Here is a 15,436-nt window from a genome sequence, read left to right as displayed (position 1 = left end):
ACCTTAAAAACCCAACCCACTGAAGGCACACGCACTAAAAGGGGAAGGGTAGCAAAATCAGTCCGCCCAGTTCAAAGCCCTGGGGCTCGCAAGGAGGCTGCGGGGTTCTGGGCGCAGGGCCGAGTGAGCAGCGGAGGGTCCCATCCACCCCGCATAGACCGCGGGCCCCACCCGGCAGGTATCTGGCTTTGTGCGTGCGTGTGCGTGTGCGTGTGTGTGTTGGGGGGCATCACACCCCAGCCCATCCCACCGCTTGCCTTTCGCCTCTCCACTGCCAAGAGCCGCCCATCCTCGGAGAGAAAAATGTGAGTGTGGGCACATTACGCACCATTAGGGAGACACTACAGTTTTAATGTGGCCTAATTAGTGCCGCTAACCGATCAAATATTATTATATTGAATAATGATAATATGATGAAAATATTAATGCTTTTGAACTTTGCACGTGGGAGCCGTTCCTTCGGTTCTCCTGGGACCCCCCCCCCCCCAAGCATGCTCAGACCCAGCAGCAGGCGCAGTCCGCTGCACCTCCGGGAAGGCGAGCCCACAGGCTAGCTCAGGCCGTAAGTGTGTCATCGCAGGCTCATAAACCACACCCTGGCCCACGCCACATATCACCCGTCACGCAAAAGACCTCCTTCCAATGGCGCCCCCTTTCTCCCCGTAGCAGGCCGTAAAAAGCAAACCATTCTGGGGTCCAGTGGGGTCCCTCTTCACTGCGCTTCAGCTCGGCACCCCAGGAATGTTGCGGTGTGCGCGCCGGCTGTGTTCTGCCTTAACAAGGGCCGCCAGGCAGGTGGAGTTGCAGGAGAAGCACCCACTTAATTAGCATTTAAATTCACAGTCCCCACTTATTGCCAAATACTTCTCCCTTGGGAGTTTGGTGAAAACCAGGCATTTAACAATTAGGAAATGAGGAAGGCTCAAAATAGCGAGTTTGGAGAGCCAAAGGCGTGGGGAAAGCGTGAGTGGGTTGGGTGGGAAGCACGTAGGGCTGGCGATAGTGCGCCAGCGCACCCACCCCCGCTGCCCTCCTCGCACCCCACCCCATTCTTATGGAGCCCCAGGAGACAGAGCCCAGGGACCGTCCTGCCCTTGCAGCCAGAAGACGGGCCAGCTCTTTCCTGGTTGCTGGGCTGGACCTGGGCAAGGGCCTAAGGAGAGTTTTCAGAGGGAGGCTGTGGATTTGTTTGGGGAAATGGCAAGGTGCTAACCCCTCCGGAGCGCGCCCCCTCTCGGGCTGCGTTGCTTCCACCCCCCGCCTCCCATCGCATCCCCTCCCGCTTTGCGGCCCTCAGTTCGCACTCCCGCGCTTTTTGAGATGCTATTTCTGGAAGCTGAGTCTGTGCTGGCTGCTCCGGTTGTTCTCCGACGCAACCCTGTCTCCAGGTGCGTCCCGACGAGAAATCGCCTCCTACCCTCATGTCCAGTTAAGCAGGTCGCGGGTAGGGACGGGCGGTTCCGCCCCGGTGAACCCCCGAGTTGGAGGATTCTGCAGACCCCCCCGAAAGGCTGCGGGAGCTGACAGCCGCCGCCCCCCATTCCCCGGCTCTGTGTCTGGGAACCCAGCCCCGCCCGCGCCAGAGGCAGGAGCCGGGGCGGGGAGCTTTCAATTTGTTCCAGCGATGCCTCTAACTTAATAAGGCGATTGATTAGCGCTCAAAGTGCCGTTTTAATTAGACGCCTGTTAATTAACATCGCAAATGAATTTCCCCTTCCCGGGTTGGCGTGTTCGCCCAGCTCTCTGAGGCTTTCGTTTCCCTTCTGCCTCTGCCCCTCCATTCCCTCTTAACCTCAGGAGTGGGTAGAAAATTCAGCCCCCCTCTTGAGTCCAAGGCTTCTGAGTTCTTTTTACAGCGGGAGGTGGCAGTGTCACACCGGGGCCCTTTCATTTCTCCAGGAGCCAGCCTTCTGTGGACAATGGCTCAGCTGAGGAAGGGTGAGATAAAGTCTCTCCACCTTCCCCCTCCGAGGCCTGGGCTTTCTCAACTTCTCTATCTCCACCCCTGACTGGAGGGAGATGTCTTTCTCCCTCCAAATTTGGAACTCTAGAAAGAAGAAAGGAAGCGGAAATAAGAGTGGGCAAAAGCAGTTAAGTCCTGGTTTTGTCTCTTTGGATAAAACCAAATCTGCTGTAAAATCCTGCTGCTGAGGTCTGTGGACATGGGCATTTAGTTCCTTGGCCCTCCAAAGAAATCCAAGAGTACTTTCTTGCAGCACTCAGGGGAGATCCCTGGAGCCAGCATGCGCCCACAGGTTGCAGCCAGCCCCACCGTGGGGAGAGTGACAGTTTGAACAATTTGTGGACACTTTTACACTATTCCTCATAGCTACCAAATGAATCCCCTTTCTTTCACGACTGAAGGAGCACACACTTCATTTCCTGCAGGAAGCCTTTCTGTTCCCCCTACTCCTCCAAAAGTAGGACCCTCCACTCCCTTTTGCATCCCCACTGTTGCGGACTGAGGCTGGCACCCTGGCATTTATGACAATTTCCACCACGTTTAAGCTCCTGTCAACTCTCTTAGGAGGGTTAGTGTCCCATTCTCAATCACCTGGCCCAGAGTGCAAGTTCAGTAGTGTTTATGGACTGAGTGATTGAACAAAGGAAGGAGTGAAGTAAACATATGGCTACTGTATGGTAACTTCAGCCAGAAATAGCTGCCACCTTTGCGTTGCTCATGTGTCAAAATCTTGCTCCATATTTTGTGAAGAGCTTTTACTCGGAAGGTCTTATTGGGTCACCACAATCGCCCTATTCTAGACAAGGAGTCTATCCTTTAATAGAGAAGGGAGTTAGCGATCGGAAAGCTTAAGTGCCTCGCTCAAGAACATGGGAAAATGGCAAAAATAAGACTAAAACTCCCTCTCCCAGTGTTCTTCCATCTACATCTCTACTTGCCTTCGCGCTGATTGCTCAGGCACAACACACATCTGACTGCGAAGGGAGAGCCAACTTCGCGAAGGCTCCCCTAAACTGCTGATCTGTAAAGTTGTGGTGAAATTTATAGCTCTCACGTTTTATTATGATACCAGAATGATCTCCCAAACCCTTTATTCCCCTAGGACAATTAGAAATTACATAGACTATCATTTTAACCTGTTGTTCTATTAAAACAGTTTTCAGTTACCTTGTTTGTTTCCTTCCACTTTACCTTTCTCCCTCTGCTCCCAGCCTCCACCCTTCTGGTTATAGTCTTGTAAGTGACTCAATTTCAGTGTTTTCATGTCTTTCTCTTTATTCTATTATTTTTTTAAGCAAATATGCATCAGTCCTTAGGCAGTTGGAAATATATCGATAGCCTGGGAGATAAAAGAAAGAAAACGGCCGTCGTTTCTGTAGCTTAGAGCGGGCGAGAGGCCGCACCGCCGCCAGGGAGCCAGCCTTGGAAGGGGGGAGCTGATTTGTTTGTCTGGCGTCTTTCAGAGAAAGAAACAATAGCCGGCTCTCGGTCCGGGGCTCTTGGCGCCGCCCAGTGGAGACAAGCACCTTTGCACCTCATGCCGGGCAGGTGGCATTATCTTGGGGACCCTTAGAAACATTCGAATACAATGTTAGGAAGAAACATTAGTTCCAAGTTCTTCATAATCAATGGGTGCATCTCTTCAAAGTTCAGTTCAGTTTTTTAAAAACCTGCTGCTCCAGTTTAAACATAACCCCAAATTTCAGTTGTTAAAATGAGCCTCTGAGAGGGGTGTATTGAGGAAGGAAACTTGTTAAAATAGGCGAGTGTTTGAAACGTTCTCTGTGGTGGGGAGGGAGCACCTTTAGCGATGAGGACTGATGGGTCTTTCAGAGCCAGGAAGGAAAAGTTGTGCTCTGTTATCCCTGGCTGACAAATAACTGCTTGCTATGCAAGAATTCTAAAATATTCCAAAAATCAAAGAATTTTCTTTCTTCCCTCATCTTATTTTAAAGGAAATGAGGGCCTGAAAGTGGAAGATCATTTTCAAACCTATGTCACTTTAGGGGTTATATTTACTGGTATGTTAAATCCAGTGGGGAAAATCTGAGATTAAATCCAGTTAATGCATTTCTTTTCCTATACATGGGAATTGGAAATGTGATCTATCTGCACTCTGTTCTACTTCTGAATTTTGATTTCGTAAAATGAAAAGTTATTGTGTGTACTCTGCTAGAAAGTGCATAACTTCTTGGGTGTATATACAGGGTGGGGCAAAAGTAGGTTTACAGTTGTTTGTATGGAAAATAATACAATAGTTGATAAATAATAATGTAAGAATATACTGTGTGATTCACATGCTCATGGCTGTAAACCTACTTTTGCCCCGCCCTGTGTATTATATTCTCAGAAAAATAATGGCAAAAGAGGAATATGTCTGGAGAAAAAAGAACTGTGAAAAGTTAAGGGGGGGGGGGGATGAACCTCTGAAGAACTTGTTTTTCATTAAGTTTGCGATGTAGTCTTTGAGTCTCTTTTTTGGATCTTCAGGCCACCAGCAGCGTTTGCTCTCTGGTAGGGACCCAAAGACCAGAGCCTTGATGAAAGGCAAGGTCCTATTTCCCCCTCACCAGTGTTTCTCTGGAAAGCTGATCTAACATCCCACCCAAAGAAACCTTCTGTGGTCTTAACCTTGTCTTAGGAAAACAGGATCTGAGCCGCTCACAAGGTGGGGCCTACTGGGCTTCTGTTTTGTTTGCTTTAGAGTTTTCATAAAATGAACACCCCTCCTTCCCCTAACACTTCCGCCCTCCTCTCTCCCTTTCTTTCTAAATTTCATTTTTTTCGTAGGGTCGTATTTCTGTTCCTCCTGCTAATGTTGTGAATCATTCTAAGCAAAAAATCCTGTCGAACAGCCCAACACAAGCTGTGCTCTCAGCCTTTTCAGCTCTTCAGTCATTTCAGCAAAAACAAAAACAGGCTTAAATGAATTATTTATCAAGGTCGAGAATAACTGACTTGTGCGGTGCCGTCAGTTCTGGATCTTAAGTCTGTTTTCCCTCCTCCCCACTCCCCAGCCCCAATAGTCTGCGAGCGAAGGGCGGGTTGGAGCCCAGGTTTGGGAGGAAATGCGCCTCATTTGGGAAGTTGATGGGCGAAGTCTGCTCGAGAAGAGCCCTAGCTGACATCTGAAGGGAGAAGGCGGGGTACAGTCCGCTGTGGTTCGCACAGCCCCAGCCTTCCCGTGGGAGCCCGGCGTGCCGGGGGCGCGGAGTGCGGAGGCCGCGAGGGCGTGCTGCGCCGGCCTCACCGGCCGGACAGTGCGGTCCTCAGTCAGACAGATGCTCCCCGAAGTCCCGGGCCCGAAGGCCACGGCCCGGCCGGCAGGCTCTCGGGAGGATCGAGCCCGCTCCGGGGATCTCCCAGGCCCTCTGCGGCTTCCCGGCCCGGAGGGGCGCGGCCCCAGCTGGCCAGCCGGCCCATCACGCGCTCCGGAGGGGCTCCCGCACCCCCTCGGGCGGGCTTCTGCCTGCCGCCGGCCCCGCGGGCCCCTCGTGGCTCACCAACCCCAGCTCCTCAGCCCAACTCCCCTCGCCTTGCGAGAAAAAAAGAGAATGGCCGGATTGTGCACCTGCTCGCCTCGGTCTTCCCTCTCCCCGCTGTTCTCCTCGGAGACGGACTCCTGAAAAAACAAACAAAAACAAACCAAAGAACCTCACGAAGAAGATAAGAAACAGCTCAACACACCCTCGAAACAGCGCGGGCCTGTTCTGGGTCAAACACTTGGACTTCCCTGGGAGAACGAGGCAGAGCGCGTCTCCCGCGTGCCTTCTGGATCCGGGGCTCGCGCGCACCCGGCTCCGACAGAAAGGCGGTCTCCGGTCCCAGGAGGTCATTTGCCTCCCTGACCCCCACCCCCATCCCTGGTCCTCAACAGCAAAAAAAGAAAAAGAAAAAAAAAAAAAAAGCTGTTCCCCAGGAAGTGACCTTCAGAACCATAACTAAAGCCCAGATTTTGCCCCAGCCCTTGGAGACCTTAAAGGCCATTTTACACCATCATTCTGCACCTAGTCACGGAAGAGATGCCAGCCACTCAGATTCATAGGGCTCTTAAAATGGTAATTTGGAGTAAAATGTAACTCAAAGAACTCTGAATCATTCATTAGCACCTTATAATTACTCTGCTAATTAGGTTGACACGGCACTTAATCAGGAGTAATACGCCGTCTTGTCACTGGCACTTCCCATTACTCTGACATTCAACAAGAGACAGGTTGGAGACGTCGTAGAGAAGATTATGCAAGTTGATATCCTGCGACGTGGCGTCACAGTCCAGCCACGCTCCAGGTCCCCCAGTGGATCCACAGTGACTGTTTCCTTTCCAAATTGGAGGGGGGGGGAAGGGGGGGAGGGAGAGAGAGAGAGAGAGAGAGAGAAGGAGGGAGGGAGGGAGGGAGGGAGGGAGGAGAGACTGATTGAAAACTGGCTGTTGGCGGACCGGCGGGGGCCGACCCACCGCCCAAGTTTCTGAGCCCGACGCGGGCCCGACACCGCGGCGACCCGCGGCTGCCCTCGCCAGGACGCAACGCCGCGGGGTTTATTCCCCCGCTCGGGAGTAGGTGTCTGGCCGGGCATTTCTTCTATCACGGGCCCTGATTGGTGCTCAGACTGGGTCCCTTCCCCAACCCTTCCGGGGACGGCGGGGCGGACGCGGACCCCGCCCCACCCCCTCCCTGGGACCCGCGGCAGGGCTGGGCCGGAGCCCGCGCGCGTGGGCTCCGTGGGGAGAACTCAGAGCTCGGAGTCCTGCCGCCGCCCAGAGCCCTGGCTGCTGGAGTTCCACACTCTCCCGTGGGCTCCTTCAGGGACCCCCTTCCTCCGCCCTCAGGGTCCTCGGGCTGTTCAAGTGCACGTCTGCGGTGGCTGCGCGGGGGCCGCGCTGGGGTCTAAAGGTAAGGCGGCCAAATTGCTTTTCCCTTCTTGCGCTCTTTCCCTTCCCTCTTTGGATTTCTTAAGAAGGCGAGTAAACGCTTACTATGCTGTCTCTCTTTCACCCCGCGGTTCCCTTGCCTGGGCCCCCTCTGCGGTCTCCCCCTCGCCCTTTGCGCTCCCGCATGACTTTGGACACTGGAACCGCCGTAGGACTCGGCGTTGGGCTCTGGGCTGCGGGCAGAGGGACGTGCGGCTTCTCAAAAGAGCAGCGGGGCCGCAGCCGCGCGCGGTGACGGGCTCGCGAGCCACGTGGCCATTGGCTGCGGGCACGTCGGCGTCGCTCGCTCGCGCGGGTGCCGCCAATGGGGGCGCGGGGCCCGGCGCGCGGCCCCGGCGGCGGGGGCGCGGGCCCGGAGCGGCGCGGGGCGCGGCGGCCGCGGCCGTGACGTCACGGGAGGGGGTCGGCGCAGCCCGCCAGCCGCCGGATTACAGGCGGACGCGCCCGGCCGCGGCCGGAGTCGCACGGCGTCGCGTCTCCGCCGCCGTCTCCGCCGGCTCCTTCTTTTCCTCCTCTTGCTCCTCCTCCGGTTGCCGCGACCCCTGCGGCCGTGTCTGCTGCACAACTTTCCAAGAAAGTTCAGAAACTCGGCTCCGGAGCGGCCGAGCCGCGCGCGGCAGCCACCTCGGGGAGCCGCGGGGGAGACCCGAGGGCGCGCAGCCGCCCGGGCTTCGCGGCCGCCGCACCTGCCACGTCGGCCGCCGCCGCTGCCGCCCGGTGCCCGGCAGCCCGCAGACCCCGGCGGCGGCGGCAGAGGCGGCGCGGCGGCTGGGGGGTCACCGCCTGTCGCCTGCGCCTTTGCCTGGGTCCCCTGCGCCGCCACCGCCGCCCCACGTGCGCGGTCGTTCCCGGAGCGCGAGCTCCCGGCTCCCTCGACATTTTTTGTAACTTTCCCCCAGTCTTCCTGTCTCCCCACCCCTGCTTTTTGCACCAGGGGGGAAAAAAGTGTCGAAATTGTCCACCGATCGCCCCCTCCCAATGGTCCTTCCTTCCTCCCCTCCCCTCCCCACTTTTTAATTTAAAGCAGGGACCGCGCTGTTGAGTGTTTATTTTGTTTCACGATCGATAGCTTCCTTTGCTCGGTCGGGGCGGCTGCTGAGCGGCGGAGCGGCGTGGACCTCATGTAGAAATGACGACAATGGAAGGGGCCGGCGGGTCGAGTTTTGGAATAGACACGATCTTGTCCAGCGCCAGCTCGGGCAGCCCCGGCGTGATGAATGGAGATTTCCGCCCGCTCGGCGAGGCTAGGACCGCGGATTTTCGGAGTCAGTCCACTCCGTCCCCCTGTTCAGAGATTGATACCGTAGGCACCGCGCCTTCCTCTCCCATCTCGGTCACCATGGAGCCTCCGGAGCCGCACCTGGTAGCGGACGCGCCCCAGCATCACCACCCTCTCCACCACGGCCAGGCGCCCGCCCCGCCGGCCGCGGGCCCCGCGCAAAGTTTGCAGCCTTCGCCGCCGCCCGCGCCGCAGCTGGGCTCGGCCGCCGCGGCCCCCAGGACTTCCACCTCCTCGTTTCTAATTAAGGACATCCTGGGCGACAGCAAACCTCTGGCGGCCTGCGCGCCCTACAGCACCAGCGTCTCCTCCCCGCACCACACGCCGAAGCCCGAGAGCAACGCGGCGCACGAGAGCTTCAGGCCGAAGCTGGAGCAGGACGACGGCAAAGCCAAACTGGACAAGCGCGAGGACCCCCAGGGCGACCTCAAATGCCACGGTGAGTCCCGCAGCCGCTCCCCGGCCGCGCCGCGCCGCCGGCGGGCCCGCCTCGCGCGGACCTCTCGGGTGGGGAGCGATTCCCACACCTTCTAAGGCCGTCGCCGCCGCAGTAAAAAAACAACAAAAAAACCCAAACTGCATTCGGGAGGGAGGCCTGGGCGTGCGATTCGGGGCTCCTCCGAAGTTCCGTTTATTGTTCCATTTCTGCCTCTCACCCCACACCGACATACCCCTCCTTTCGTTGTTTAACTTGATTTTCACTTAATGAAGAAGGGGTCGGCGGCGGAGGGGATCTCACGGGAAACACTTTTGTTGATAAAAGGCAAGGACTTTAGATTTTTCTAGCCCCAGACCTTGTGAGTGGGACCAGGGCGACGTGGGAGAGACGGGCTTAGCTAGCGCGGTGTCTTGGGGTGTGATCACAAGGGGGTACTTACTATTTAATGAAAATTATTTCACACACACACCCCCACACACCATATTTTCTAAACACCATCACAGGAATGATCAGACTTAAGGAAGGAAGAATTTCCGAGTTGATTAACAGAGCATCTTGAAAAAAATTAGGTCGTGGTTAATACAGAGAAGCTCACAAGGTAAACATTTATAATCAGTTTTTCAGTATTTTTAAAACACCGTTTTTTACCCCAGGGCTCCAACTGAATATCTGCATTTTACTAAGATTTCTGGCTCCTTACAAATACTTGGGAGGTAGCATTTATGGAAGTAAAATTTATGGACTTGAATTTATCTATTTTTGAAAAATCAGAAGATGGCAATAGACATTGTCTTTCAGCTCCCTTTGTCAATTTTTTTCAGACAGTTTCATAAGTGTTCTGGTCTTTATGGTAAAAGAGTTTTAACATAACAGGAAAGTTCATTTTTCCCTTCCTAAGTTTATTATTATTATTATTATTATTATTAGTACTACTACTATTATTAGTCTTCACCATCTCTGGGAAAAATCTGTGCTGACTGTCTGGAAGATAGGATGTTGGCCCCTCATTTTACTATTATAGCATTAGCATAATCATGCCCAAAACAGATGTACAGTCTGGTCTGGCGATTTTTTGTGCACCAACCTCCCCAGTGGGTCAATTAGAGAGATTATGGTTCTTCCTGCAGGGAAGATCAAGGAGCACAGCAAAAACGGGTACAAACAGAGAGGGATTGACATATCGATTTCCCAGCATTTCAGTAAAAAACCAAAGTTGACAAATGGAATCCGGAAATCTCTGGGCTGTCACCTGAACGGGCTCAGTGATTCTGAGCTCAGCTCGGTGTCTGGGTGACATATTCTTTCTGAAGCTTTAACAGACCTGGTGCAAGCAGCTGCAGAGAGCTTCATTCCAACATTTCCCAAGTGCACCTGAAAAAGGAAGACAAATGCCGATAACTTTGAGTAAACAGAAAAAGTAAAATGAAAAAGGTGACCCCTCCTCAAAAAAACCAAAGTAGAAAGACCTTTTGAAAACTATCAAATCAGAAAAAAACCCCAGTCTTCGTGAAAAGCAATAAAAGAACGGGAACAGGGTCTTCCCTCCCCCTCCAGTCAACGAAACAATAACAAAAGGACCCTTTATTGTAAAGTATTTTTTTTCTTTTTAGATTTCAAAGGTGGAGAGATCAGATACCCTTTTAGAACCCTTTTAGAAGCTCCACACAGGGCTCCCCACTCCTTACCCAGAAATTGTTCCTCTTTCTCCACACTGGCTGAGGTCCACGTATGTGTGTGAGGAGGGTGGTAGAGTCGTCCCCGCACACCAGCGGGTGGCTTGGGAATGTGGACGTGTGTGCCAGAACACTCCACCCTTCCCTATTCCAGGTTACTTTACTAAACCGTGTATGGGTTTCTATCACAGGAACAAAGGAGGAAGGAGACCGGGAGATTACGAGTAGCCGAGAGAGTCCCCCTGTGAGAGCCAAAAAGCCTCGCAAAGCCAGGACGGCTTTTTCTGACCACCAGCTCAATCAGCTGGAGCGTAGCTTCGAGCGGCAGAAGTACCTGAGCGTGCAGGACCGCATGGACCTGGCGGCTTCGCTCAACCTCACTGACACCCAGGTCAAGACCTGGTACCAGAACCGAAGGTAAGGGAGGCTGTGTGGGGAAGCAGAGCGTCTGGTCATCCAGGTCATGGCTACAGCACCAATCTTCTTTCCTCCTGGCCTTGGGAGACTCTGGGGACTCAGAGGGCTTAGAGTGGTCACTTGGGGGATTTCAAGCAGGGGCAGGGATTAGCCACTCCCCAAAGGTGTGAGCTGTCGAGGAACAGCTGGAATTTAGAGTTTTTCACTTCTAAGTGTCTTAACGTGTGCTGCTTTCACTCTCATATCTGAGTGGCTGGAATTCCTCCTCTTTGCCCCCAAATTAATCAAGCCACACCTTCTCAAACTGAGACATCTGTGTAGCTGACACTCAGGCCCGTAGAACATGCGAGGTGCACCTTTTGGGCCTGGCCCAGGCAGGTTCCGGATGTCTGTAGCTGGCCACACAGCTTAGCTGTTTCAGCCTCCTTAGAAGAAGTGCCCAACTGGCCTAGGCTTAAGTGCCCTTGCCTTGGCCTATGAGGCAGCCAGGAGAGGTAAGGTGGGCAGCAGAGGCAGGAGAATTGGGCAGCTGGCCGGGCGTCCACGTTGAGTATCTGTCCCCTGTACTGGCCGCCTCAGAGCCTACCAGGAACCTTGAAAAGAAATTAGGAAAGAGGCCGGCAGAGCTGGCAGGCCCCTAAACTGCAGAGTGAACACAGGCAACCTAAGGCCAAGGTTACACTGTGTTTCCAAGCCTGGCAGTTGTCTCCCTTGTCTTAATTTTCCTCTCCCCCTCCGTTTCTCTCGTTTGTCTTTTAATCATCCATAAGTGCTGTTGAAAATGCCCATTCAGTTGTCATCTTTACCATAATTTTCTGTCTCATTACTTACGGTTTCAGCCACCCTAATTCTGTCGGAAAACATTAGTGTCATTTGTAGCCAATTTAAAATGGGCGACATGTTTATTAATTTGGCTGGAGGTGCTGGGTATGGATGGTCCACCAGCCCCGAGTTCCTTCCTGAGGCATTTGAGCAAAGGCCTGTTCTCTTCTTCCTGACGGAGGTGCAGTGGGGGAGGGAGGAGACCAAGAAAAGCTGATCACAGGTTTTAATTGTTACTCTCTCCCAGAGGAGAAAATAATCTTGAAATGCATTTTTCTCCTCCCAGAATGGCCAGGAGGTATTGACCCCTTGGGAGAGCCCTCCCTCAAACGAATTCCGTTTGGAAACCTCTCTAGCCTTCCCCGCCCTAAATCCCCTGCCTGCTGTAAGGTCCTGTCAGGCTGACGAGAGAGATGTGTCTCCACAGCCCTGGGGACTGAGAAGGGCCGGGTCCGAGGCCCAGGAGTCTCCGTGTCCCTTTGTTTATCGTTTTCTTCTCTCTCAGCCTGGAGAAAAGGGGGAAGGGCGGAGAGCGGACCCTCTGGGGTTGTTGGGGAGCCACTCCCTGGGGAAGGGAATTAGAGGAGGGGGGAAATGACCGCCTATCGGAACAGTGGTCTTAGTTAGCTTCCGGGGAAGTTTCGGGAGGTACCCAAACTATGAAGGGGTGGGGGTGGGGGCGCAACAGTAGAGCAGAGGGTCAGGAAAAGGCAGCAAAGCTTGTAGAATTTCATCCGCGAGTGTCTCAGACCTTGAAGGTGTGGTTTACGAAATTGACTTGGATTTTGGTCACTCTGTGAGCAAGAGGGTGGTGTGTGCGTGTGTGCGCGCGCGTGTGTGTGTTGGGGGTCAGAAGGTGTGGTTCATTCCGGGTTCTCCGAGCTCTCGCAGCCTCGGGGCCCCCGGGAGAGGAGGCGGGAGGGGGCGGGAGCGGGAGGCCGGTGCCCGGGCCGTGCGCACAGCTGCGGGGTGCGCGCACGTCCACTTTTTTCCAGGACCAAGTGGAAGCGGCAGACGGCGGTGGGCCTGGAGCTGCTGGCCGAGGCGGGGAACTACTCGGCCCTGCAGAGGATGTTTCCATCGCCTTACTTCTACCACCCCAGCCTGCTGGGCAGCATGGACAGCACTACCGCCGCCGCGGCCGCCGCCGCCATGTACAGCAGCATGTATCGGACTCCTCCCGCGCCCCACCCCCAGCTGCAGCGGCCCCTGGTGCCCCGAGTGCTCATCCACGGCCTGGGGCCCGGGGGACAGCCGGCTCTCAATCCCTTGTCCAACCCCATTCCAGGCACCCCGCACCCCCGGTGAAGACCGAGCACGAGCGACCGCGCCGCCGCAGCCCCTCTCGCGCGGCCTCTCCTGCCGGGACAGCCGGCCTTCCTCTCCGCGCTCCCGGCCACCCCGCCTCCCCCGCGGCCGGCCCGGGAGCGGAGGCGGGAGAGAGGCAGACGCTCGCCACCGGGCGGGGGCCCCCAAAGGGGAGCCCCCCGCTCTCCCTCTCCCCACCCCCAGAGGCGGGGCTGGAGAGCTCCCCCCCAGCAGTGTGACCGGCGGAAACGCTGACCCCACACAAAGTGCGACCAGTAAGTGAAAACACCAACAAACACAAAACCTCAAGTTCTTTTAAAAATGACTTTAGGGACGAGCGGGGGGAGGGGGAGGGGTGAGGAGGGAAGGAAGACGGGCACGGAGGGGAGACCGCGCGGGCAGACTCGGAGACGGACCCGCGGCCTCCGACTCGGAGGCCAGCGCGTCGCTGTGGACGCTCCGTGCGCCCCCGAGGAAAGACGAGGGTGCCTGAGAACTTTGCACTGACTTCTCATGACCTTTTTTCTTTCGGAAAAGTGGCATGCTCCATAATATGAAAAAAATGTACATTTGAAAGACCGAGTGATAAGTGATATATCATATTTATTATATGTTGTCCCCCCAAAAAAAGAGTCACTTATATAAGTTAGTAAAACATGATTTTTCTTTTCATGTCTTTTTGATTCAGTAAAATAAATGCTTAGACAAAAATATAGATTTTTTTGTGATTGAAAATTACAAAAATAAAGTTTATCTTTTTTTAACAAGCGATGAAATCCAAGGGAGCTGATTTTACTAAAGCAGAAAGTATCATGATGAAGTGTCAGATATCATTTTTTTAAAAACCCGCCCCGGAATATTAAGAATGTATAAAACCTGTAAAGACGTTGGGTTGGCTTATAGAAGACAGCTCAGTTTTTGATGCTGGCCTCTTCAGAGCCCGTGTTGAGATGTGTGGTTTCCTTTCTTTTGAAATGGATGATTTCAGAGCAGCCCGCGCGGCCGCCGGAGAAAGTCCGCGCGTGTAGGCTGCTGGCGACGTCCCCCGGCCCGGCTGAACCCGCTCTGTCCGCCCCTCCTGCTTGTCCTGCGGCCCCTCCCGGGCAGCCGGGGTCCCCAGGGCCGGGCGCGCGGCCGACGCTCCGCGGGCCTCGCAGCTGTTCCGAAGCCCGCGGCCGGCGCCCGCGCAGCTGGACAGCCTGCAAGCGGCGGGCTGCGGGCGCGCAATTGAGGGCGCCGAGGGGGACTCCGAGAGGCCGGGCTGACGAACCCTGGAGGCGGCTTTGATCCTGGCCTTCCCCTCCCCCGGCGGGCATCCAGCCCCTGCCCCGCGCCGAGGCTCTGTTCCTAGCGAGGAGGCCGTGCTGGGATGCCTGGAGAGGGAAGGCAACTCTGGCCGAGACAGGCAGGCCAAGCTTTTTATCAGAGCCTCTGGATGAGCTGGGGCCACAAGAGGAGAGGACCTGCCCAGAGAGTGGAGGAGGCGCGCTGCCGGATTTAGGAGTGTGTGTGAATGGGTGTGTTAAATACTTAGGGTAACTCGGCCAGGGCCCGATGTGGGCGCAGCAGCCCCCCTCCCCACGCTCAGCGCTCAGGACTCTAAGAGGGAAAAACTGAATCGGGGGTGCAATTCTGGGGCTGCTCCCACCTTCCCCAGCCCCTAGACGACTTCCTGAGGAGCCAGAGAGCAGGACCCGGCATCTGAGTATCCTCATATCTCTGTCTTCACTCCTGTCCTAGAACAGTGCCACAGGGTTAAGGCACAGAGCTGAAACACACCCACCCGTCCTCGGACTTTTCTGATGTTTGAACCTTAGTAGAGTTAGAGAACATTTTAAAAAATGTGGGGTGTGTTGGGGAGGAGTGAGAAAGAAGGGAAGAAAGAAGTGAAACCCAGGAGGAAATTGCCTCAAGGCCTCCATCAGACCTTTGCTAATTAGGGAGTGGTTTGCAGATTTCTCTCCAGCTCATCAATTTGTTTTAAAAATGGTCTTGGGCTTGTTTGAGTCTAACAAAAGGGTCTGGACTGCCCCTTTTCCTTTCCTTCCTGCTGAGCTGGGCTGGGCTGGAAACTGGGTGCCACTGTGACTAGAGGGGATGCCAGTGCCAGGGCACTCAGCAGACGCTCCTTGTTCCACCTTAGCTGCTGCTGAGTTTTAGAGTCAAGTTTAAGTAATTAAAAAAAGGTCTGCCTGGGCCTAAAAAGGCACTTTCCAAGGCTTGGGGGCACTAGCAGCTTCTGTCTACACTGCCCCTGGGACTGGTCAGCTTTGGCACAAGTGGGACCTGGAGTTCACGCATCCCAAGTTCCTTACAAAGAATGACCTCAGGTCCAGTTAGAGAAAACGCTTAAACAAACCTACAAATACGAACAAGGCTATAGCACTCATCTGCTACCAGTGGCCCATCAACAGCCCACCAGCCATTCTGCTGAGGAGCCTGCCTGCTGCCCCTTCACTCTCAAGGCTGAACTTGGACTCCATAGATGCACAATGTAGGTGGAAGCACTGTGTCTACAGAAACCAAGCTTTCTTAATTAACCTCATATTCCACTGCTGCTAGCAATTACTCTCTATCCACCGGAGTCCTCCAAATTTGCTTTTCT

The 15,436-nt window shown here is 54.7% G+C and overlaps 1 protein-coding gene across 1 annotated transcript; it reads left to right on the top strand.

Annotated features, from left to right (window-relative positions):
• Nucleotides 1-8,022: 8,022 nt before the first annotated feature.
• Nucleotides 8,023-12,831, top strand: BARHL2 (BarH like homeobox 2; the record flags this gene model as incomplete). The annotated part of the gene is made up of 3 exons (XM_081144574.1): nt 8,023-8,611; nt 10,476-10,701; nt 12,519-12,831. 3 exons carry the CDS (start codon nt 8,023-8,025, stop codon nt 12,829-12,831), a joined length of 1,128 nt encoding a protein of 375 aa, XP_081000700.1.
• Nucleotides 12,832-15,436: the final 2,605 nt, after the last annotated feature.

This window comes from Miniopterus schreibersii (genome assembly GCF_964146895.1).
Source record: "Miniopterus schreibersii genome assembly, chromosome: 8".
In the NCBI taxonomy this organism is placed as follows: Eukaryota; Metazoa; Chordata; class Mammalia; order Chiroptera; family Miniopteridae; genus Miniopterus; species Miniopterus schreibersii.
This window is presented reverse-complemented; position numbering and strand designations above follow the sequence as displayed.